We start from the raw sequence: 9,028 nt of genomic DNA on the forward strand, positions 1-9,028 counted from the left end.
CCTGGGAAGGGCTTTTCTCTGGGTGCGTCTCGCAGGTACCACAGAAGGCTCTTCAGATTGATGGACAAGGCCCTCTGTCACCTGGCCCTGCCCAACCCTCCAGCCTTACCCTCAGCTGCCTTCCCTCGCCCAGACTTGTCTTCCCCCAGCTTACGGACATGTGTAACCTTCCTGCCTTTCCCATGCAGCTCCCCACCTGGGGTGCCCTTCTCTCCTGCACCCCCCATTCTTCTGGCCAAAGCCCTGACCCGTCCCTGAGGCCCTTAGTATCATTGCCCTTTTCTGAGTTCCTACCCCACAGATTGCCTGTCTCACCCTGTGGCAGAGGTCCCTGCGGTGAGCTCCAGTGCAGAATGCATTTCTGGGGTGAATGTGAGCTTCCTGAGCCTCTTAACTCTTTCATTTTTACTCCGGACCTTGGGGATTCACTCACAATGGAAATTAGGGTGTCCTTTTAGTGCCAAGCCTTGGGAGCCAGGCCAAAATCAGCACCTTCCTCTGGGAGTCCCTGGGCTGTGCATACAGTTAAAATGCTCACTGCTAACTGAATGGTTGAGGGGTTCAAATCCACCCAGAAGCACCTCAGAAGAAAGGCCTGGCAATCCACTTCCAAAAGGTCACAGCCATTGAGAACCCTGTGGAGCACAGTTCTGTTCTGACACACATTGGGTCACTGTGAGTCAGGGTCCACTGGCAGCTGGTTTTTTGGTTTGTTTAGGTCTGCCTAGAAGCTGTCCTTCCCACTTACCTTCCCCTCCTTCTTCGTCAAGGCTCAGCCCCATCCCTGTTTCCATTGTTTCTAAGCTGCACCCTGTTCTGGGCTAGAGAGAATGAAACCCCTCCCACCTGCTCAGCAATAATATTTATTAAGTGCATAATCCAGGGGAAGGGCAGCCCACACAGTCCTGGGGTCTCCTAGATTTCCGGCAGCATCTGTTTGAGGGAGTACATGTTCACCGGGTTGGGGTGGGAAGAGTCTCACCTCTGCTGCTGTCACCTGCATCTGTGGATTTCCTTCAGCGGGAGGAAGCGGTACAGAGCAGACAGTGGACAGAGATTAGCGTGCAGGGCTTTTACTAGACGCCACAGGCTGGGCAACTCCAAGCTGTTGTGAGTTGCCATGGAGCCGATTCTGACTTGTGGCAACCCCATGCGTGCAGAGTAGAATTGTTGCACAGGGTTTTCAAGGCGATTTTCTGAAGCAGATCGCCAGGCCTGTCTTCTGAGGTGCCTCTGGTTGGGTTCGAAGCTCCAACGTTTTGGCTCACAGTCGAGCACTAAACCATTTCACCAGCCCAGGGCTCCTGGTTCCCTGCTAGTCCGGGATTAAGACAGGAGGGTTCTAGGGAGGGCCTGGCACTGACACACGGCAGCACAGTGACCCTTTTTGTCCCCTTCCCTTTCTCATCAGGAAGCTATCCTGCAGCGCTACCAGGTGAAAGGGGACCGCCTCCGGGTGTACCTGCACTACCTGCCTTCCTACTACCACCTGCATGTGCACTTCACAGCCCTGGGCTTCGAGGCCCCTGGCTCAGGCGTGGAGAGGGCGCACCTGCTGGCAGAGGTGATTGAAAACCTGGAATGTAACCCGAAGCACTATCAGCAGCGCACCCTCACCTTTGCCCTCCGGACTGATGACCCCCTGCTCCAGCTCTTGCAGGAGGCCCAGAAAAGTTGAGTGGACCCAGGAAGTGTCAGGACAGCACAGATGTGTGGGGACTGGGGGGAAGGACTGGGCAGGAAGAGGCATTTTTATCACCTAGTGAAATGTTTTTTAAATGTATTTTTTACTAGTTTGTTCCTAGCGTGTGAATAAAGCGTTGGGCTCATTGAGTGTGGACTGATCGCAATTTCTGGGGAAGCATGTGGGGTGGGCAGAACCCAGTGGGATGTTCTTCTCGAGAAGAGAGGAGAGTCGTGGGGTAGTTTAGCTGATGTGTGATAGCCACCCTGGGAGGTTTCCAGAGGCTTCTCAGAATCCCTCTGCTCACTGTCCCTTGCTGATTTCCTTGTCCTTTGTCTGACTGTGCCTCCTCGGGTGTGCCTACCTTCCTGTTTTGCTACCATGTCCCTCTTCCTTCTTCCCATTTTCTGTGCCTTCCAAATGTGTCCGGGAGTTCCCCCTAAACTACAAAATACAAAGCCTTTATGAAAATAGAGAGATTTGGGGGTGGCACTTCTCCTTTCCTGCTTTGATGCTCGGTCATACCCCCCCACTTATGAGTCAGCCCTGTCGATAAACTTGTTGACACAGATGGAGGGCTGACGCCTGCGTGTGGGAGAGTCTTGGTAAGAATCAGATGGTGCAAGCCCGAAATGCCTGCCCATGCCTGTTATTTGGTCAGCAAGCCCCTGTCCTTGAGTTCACTATCTAGTCAGGGAGACAAAACAAATTTGCACGAAGCAGCCAGGAGATCAAGTATGAAACACTGTGTCAACAAGGGCAAAATGATATGGTTATAGTTGGATACAAAAGCTCTCAGGGGCCTTAGGCTCAAGGTATGGTCAGTGTCACCGGTCCCTGTTCATAGAATGTTGAGGCCAGGGAAGGGGCCTCACAGTGCTGGAGACTGATGGCCTGTTTGGGAACTGTTGGGGGGTGGCCTAGGAAGGGTGAATCTACCCTAGCTCCAACAGAACAGGGACATAGCACGCAGGAGTAACTCCTTCCAGGGAGTCCCTGGGTGATGCAAATGGTTAAGTGCTCGGCTGCTAACCAGAAGGTCAGAGTTTTGAGTCCACTCAGAGGTGCCTTGGAAGAAAGTCCTGGATGTGGGAGGGTTTTAATAAGAATCATATTGGTGATGATCTACTTCCAGAAAACTCTCTGGAGCACAAATCTCCTCTGACCCACATGGGGTCACTATGCATTTGGGTTGCCATGAATCGGAGTCAACTCAATGGCCACTGGTTTTAATTCTTTCTAGCACAAGGACAAATGTATCTATCATGCTGCCAGAGAAGGGGCTGATATTTGCCATGGAGTAGGATGAGACTGCGGAGTATCATGTCTTGCTCAGGAAATTCTCAGGGAGGTAGGATGTTGGGTTCTCCCTCAATGATCAGAGGAAAGCATAGGCAGAGAAAGGGGGCTGCTTTCTACATTCCCTGGACTTAGACCAGGAGACCTTGGTTCAGATTCTAGTTCTACTCATTTGCTAATCAAATGTTTATTGAGTCTTACTGTGGACCAGGCAGTGCCCCCCTCAAAAAACCCATTGCCGTCAAGTAGATTCCGACTCATAGTGACCCTATGGGACAGAGTAGAACTGCCCCATAGAGTTTCCAAGGAGCAGCTGGTGAATTCAAACTGCCAGCCTTTTGGTTAGCAGCCAAACGCTTAACCATTGTGCCACCAGGCAGGCCCTAGACCCTGGGAAAATGGTGAACAAGCAGCCAAAAGTCTCTGCTTCCTAGAGCTGATATTTACCCCAGGACACTGGACAAGATACAAGGCATCCCAAGTCTGCTTCTTATCTGGAATGAGGATCCCATGAAATGATCTTCCATATAAATGCAAAGTGTTACTGTTTCTTTATCTCAGCCTCTGGTTTACTGATTGACTCTTGAGCCAGGCATCACAGTACATGTTGTGGATACAGAGAGACTAAAGCAAAACCTGTACCCTCAAGGCCCCCTCAGTCTTGTAGGGAAGGCAGGCAAGCTAACAGTTAAAAGAGAAGAAAATAATGCATGTGAAGCTACCTTGAAAACAGTTACAAATGAGAGCTGATTACCCTATAAAGACTTATTAAGAGCGTGTTTGGCAACTTGGAAGTACGGGGCACAGTGACCCACCTAGGGCACCTTCAGTATGTGGCTGCAATGCCGTCAAGCCTCCCTAAGGTGAATGAGGCTTAGAGTGTGATGAGCCTGAAGGTGACCCAGTTGCCTGGAGGGGCTGTCGCCTTGGGGTGTGTGTCCACTTCCACGTCTGCTGCCGTGTTTCTCCTGGAGATCTCAGCAGCAGGATACTGGATGGTTCTCAATGAAAACATCTGCCAGGCTTCAGGCAGGGGCTATCTTTCTTGGTGAATTGAAAAATAAGAGTGATGAGGTCTTGTTATGAGTTAAATTATGCCTCCTAAAAAGATATGTTGGAGTCTTAACCCCCATACCTGTGAATGTGACCTTGTTTGGAAATAGGGTCTTTGAAGTTGGTATCAGTTAAGTGAACATGAGGTCATACTGGAGTAGGGCAGGTCCTTATAAAAGGAGACAGACGGACAAGGGGAGCTATGCTGCTGCAAACCAAGGACTGTCTAGAGCTACCAGAAACTGGGAGAGGCAAGGACGACTCTTCCCCTAGAGCCTTGAGAGACTACGCCTTCTGCCAACACCCTGGATTCAGGCTCCCAGCTTCTAGAACTGTGAGACAAAATACATTTCTGTTCGCCACTCAGTTTGTGATACTTTGTTATAGCAACGCATCGAAACTGATACAAGACTGAAGAGCAGACCTCTTCTGAACTGTCGTGAAGGTAAATGAAGCCGGGGGAGAGGAGTAAAGGAGATACAGTCCCAGAGAGGCCCTTTCTTTTCCCTTTTTTTATTGTGCTTTAAGTGTAAGTTTACAATTCAAGTTAGTGTCTCATACAGAAACTTATACACACATTTTTATGTGACCCCAGTTGCTCTCCCCATAATGTGACAGCACACTCCTCTCCACCCTGTATTTCCTATGTCCATTCAACCAGCTCCTGTCCCCCTCTGCCTTCTCATCTCACCTCCAGGCGGGAACTGCCCACATAGTCTCATGTGTCTACTTGAGCTAAGACGCACACTCCCCAGCAGTATCATTTTATGTCTTATAGTCCATTCTTTTTTTTTTTTTTTTAGTCCAGCCTAATCTTTGTCTCAAAAGTTGGCTTTGGGAATGGTTTTAGTTTTGGGTTAACAGCGAGTCCGGGGCCATGTCCTCTGGGGTCCCTCCAGTCTCAATCAGACCATGAAGCCTGGTCTTTTTACTCGAATTTGAGTTCTGCATCCCACTTTTCTCCTGCTCCGTCAAGGAGTCTCTGTTGTGTTCCTTGTCTGGACAGTCATCTAGTTCTTCTGGTCTTAGGCCGATGGAGTCTCTGGTTTATGTGGCCCTTCCTGTCTCTCGGGCTCCTATTTTCCTTGTGTCTTCGTTGTTCTTCATTCTCCTTTGCTTCAGGTGGCCTGAGACCAATTGATGCATCTTAGATGGCTGCTTGCTAGCTTTTAAGACCCCAGATGCCGCTCACCAAAGTGGGATGCAGAACGTTTTCTTAATACACTTTGTTATGCTAGTTGACCTAGATCTCCCCTGAAACTATGGTCCCCAGACCCCCCACCTCTGCTACTCTGTCCCTCAAAGTACTTGGTTGTATTCGGGAAACTTCTTAGCTTTTGGTTTAGTCCAGTTGTGCTGACTTCCCCTGGATTGTGTGTTGTCCTTCCCTTCACCTAAAATAATTCTTGTGTACTATCTAGTTAGTGAATACTCCTTTCCCCCTCTCCCCACCCTCGTAACCATCAAAGTACGTTTTCTTGTGTGTTTAAACCTTTTCTTGAGTTCTTATAATAGTGGTCTTATACAATATTTGTCCTTTTGTGACTGACTAATTTCACTCAGCATAATGCCTTCCAGATTCCTCCATGTTATGAAATGTTTCACAGATTCATCAGTGTTCTTTATTGATGCCTAGTATTCCATTGTGTGAATACACCAAAATTTATCCGTTCATCCGTTGATGGGCACCTTGGTTGCTTCCATCTTTTTGCTATTGTAGACAGTGCTGCAATGAACATGGGTGTGTATATATCTGTTTGTGTAAAGGCTGTTATTTCTCTAGGATATATTCCAAGGAGTGGGATTGCTGGATCATATGGTAGTTCTATTTCTAGATTTTTAAGGAAGTGCCAAATCAATTTCCAAGGTGGTTGTACCATTTTACATTCCCACCAGCAGCATATAAGTGTTCCAATCTCTCCACAGCCTCTCCAACATTTATTATTATGTGTTTTTCACATTAATGCCAGCCTTATTGGAGTGAGGAGGAATCTCACTGTAGTTTTGATTTGTGTTTATCTAATGGCTAATGATTGTGAGCATTTCCTCATGTATCAGTTAGCTAACTGAACGTCTTCTTCGGTGAAGCATCTGTTCATACCCTTTGCCCATTTTTAAAGTGGGCTTTTTGTCTTTTTGTGCATTGTTAGTAATGTTGTGTATACTGTTTATGCCATGTATTAGGGCTCCTAGCATTGTCCCTATTTTTTCTTCCATGATCTTTATCATTTGAGATTTTATATTTAGGTCTTTGATCCATTTTGAGTTAGTTTTTGTGTATGAAGTGAGATACGGGTTTTGTTTCATTTTTTTGCAGATGGATATCCAGTTATGCCAGCACCATTTGTTAAAGAGACTGTCTTTTCCCCATTTAACTGACTTTGGGTTAGAGTCCCTTTCTTACAGAGTGTTGTTGTTGGCTGCCATTGGATCTGCCCCCAACTCATAGTGACCCCATGCACAACAGAGTGAAACACTGCCTGGTCCTACACCATCCCCGTGATAAGTTGTGGATTGTACCATTGTGACCCACAGGGTTTTCATGGGCTGACTTTTGGGAAGTAGATTGCCAGGCCTTTCTTCCTAGTCTGTCTTAGTCTAGAAACTCTGCCGAAACCTGTTTAGCATCACAGCAACACGCAAGCTCCACTGATAGGAAGGGTGGTGGCTGCCTGTGAGGTGTATTGGCTGGGAATTGAACCTGAGTCTCCCACATGGAAGGTGAGAATTCTACCACTGAACCATCACTGCCTCTTCTTACAGAGTGGAGGGACCTAATCTGGGGAACGTCATCGTCTCCGTGACAGACCACACTGTGTCAGTGGCAGTCTCATTTGGCTTCACACAGGATATGTTTGGAAAAGACTTAAGTAGGTAGCCAAACCTGAACCAAAAGGTGGCCAGTTCCACAGGGGAGCCAGGAAGCCTCCCAGGGAACTGGGCTTTTATTTCCCTGGAACTGCATCCAGGGAAGGAGTTCTCTGCCTCTCCAGACTTGATGCCCTGCCCTCTCTTTGATGTGACTCCCTAGTCTGTTCTGTCCCTGATCTCCTCCTCTCTCCTCACAGGCTCATCCATCCATCCATCCATCCATCCATCCATCCATCCATCCATCCATCCATCCATCCATCCATCCATCCACCCATCCACCCACCCACTCATCCACCCACTCATCCACCCATCCATCCACCCACCCATCCACCCATCCACCCACCCATCATCTACTGGCCATCTTCCACGAGCCAAACACTACAAGTAGATGATGGGGACACAAAGGCCAGTAAGGCCCTGGTGACCTGCATCCTCAAGTGCACAGTTCAGTGGGGGCAGGAATGCATATGATGAAGCAGCAGGTGAGGGCTGTCCTAGAGGGAGACAGTGCTTACCTGGCATGACCAACTCTCAGAGGGCAGCAGGGTCAGTTCTCTGCCTAGTGTCTGGGTGGGAGTAACTAAGACCAATGACACTGGACAGGACAGCCAGGAAGCAGCCCTGCAAGCTGGAAACTGCTCTGGGAAAAGACCCAGGGGTTCTGCCTCCTATCCCCAAAGTCCCCAGTAATGGCCACTGTCACTGCCCACAAGGAAATTTGCTTTTGGCAGAGGAAGCAGCTGGCCTGATGTGTGGTATGCCGTGAAATGGACCTATTGACTCTCTGTCTATAGCACACCTGCCTTTGTTGCCACCTACAACAGTTCCTTTGCTGCATCTCTGTCTTAACCTAATTCTGGGACTCTTGAAGGGTTGTGGGGAAGAACTAGCTGAGTAAACTAGCAAAGGGGCCCATTGCTTGGTTATGCCTCTTGTCAACTCCCTGATGGCCGCAAGCAGGGCTGTAAGTCCCTGCTTTCTGACCACTTGCTCTACTCCCGCCGTTTCTAGGGATTCTCTGTTGCCAGGAGCCGGAGGATCCAACTGCAGCTTCACTGTGGGCAGCAGATGGTAGCAGCTGGGCCACTCCTGAGGGCTTTCACCTGAAGTAGAAGAGCTAGAATCTGAACCCAGGTCTCTTGGTTCTGAGTCCAGGGAATGCAGAATAAGAGCCACCCCCCTCTGCCTTAGGAGTCCTGGGTGGTGCAAACGTTAAGCACTCGACTACTAACCAAAAGTTAAGTGGTTCGAACCCACCTAGAGGAGCCTTGGTAGAAAGGCCCTGTGATCTGCTTCCAAAAGGTCACAGCCTTGAAAACCCTATGGAGCGTAGTTCTACTCTGCAACACATGGGGTCACCACGAGTCAGAATTGACTCAACAGCAGCTGGCCTTTGCCTTACGCTGTCCTCCTCCTATCACTTAAGCAGAACTCAACATCCTACCTCCCCTGAAAAGCTTTCTGAGCGAGACACATGTTCCCCCTGCTTTATCTTGACTAAATAGCAAATGCCTGTACCCTCTCGGGCAGCAGGATTGTTCTTTGTGCTGGAAAGTGTTACTCATATGTTTTATTGGGTGCCCTCAATATGCATGCCTGTGTCCCTGGTCTTTGTTAGAGCGTGGTGCATATCCCCTTTCCCAGATGCACCCTGCGTGGCTCCACAACTGGCTGCCGGCCCCCAACACTTAGCTACTTTATTCCTGCCTTGGTTGGAGAAGCAAAGAAGCAGTTGCAGGTGTGACTGCTGGTGTTCTTCGGCTCCTCTCAGTTTTCCTAAAAGTCTTCCAATAGGACAAACTTCTTGAGTGATCTGTTAACATTCCTTTGTGAAACAGGAAAATAACATACTGGAAAGAGTTGGGCATTCACGTGCCACTTTGCTGCTTGCTCCCTGTTGAAAACAAACCCCCAAACTGAGAAACAAAGAGTTATATCCACAGGTATAGGGGTTATGATTTCAAAACATGTTTAAGGGGAACAATTCAATCTACAAGGATGATGATAATGTACACAATGCTGGGGAAGTCAGCACAACTTGTCCGAGGCAAGGTCACGAAGGCTCCATGGACACATCCAAACTTCCTGAGGGACTAAAAATTTCTGGGCTGAGGGTTGTGG

General features: G+C 48.7%; 1 protein-coding gene across 1 annotated transcript in view; it reads left to right on the forward strand.

Moving 5' to 3' along the window:
* Window positions 1-1,819, forward strand: part of DCPS (decapping enzyme, scavenger) — a 71,963-nt gene extending 70,144 nt beyond the window's left edge. The window contains exon 6 of the mRNA XM_049857560.1: window positions 1,412-1,819. Within this exon, the coding sequence (XP_049713517.1) occupies window positions 1,412-1,678 (267 nt within the window). The 3' untranslated portion in view covers window positions 1,679-1,819. The remainder of the gene's footprint in view (window positions 1-1,411) is intronic.
* The last annotated feature ends 7,209 nt before the right edge of the window (window positions 1,820-9,028 follow it).

Source organism: Elephas maximus, chromosome 17 (genome assembly GCF_024166365.1).
Source record: "Elephas maximus indicus isolate mEleMax1 chromosome 17, mEleMax1 primary haplotype, whole genome shotgun sequence".
NCBI lineage: Eukaryota > Metazoa > Chordata > Mammalia > Proboscidea > Elephantidae > Elephas > Elephas maximus.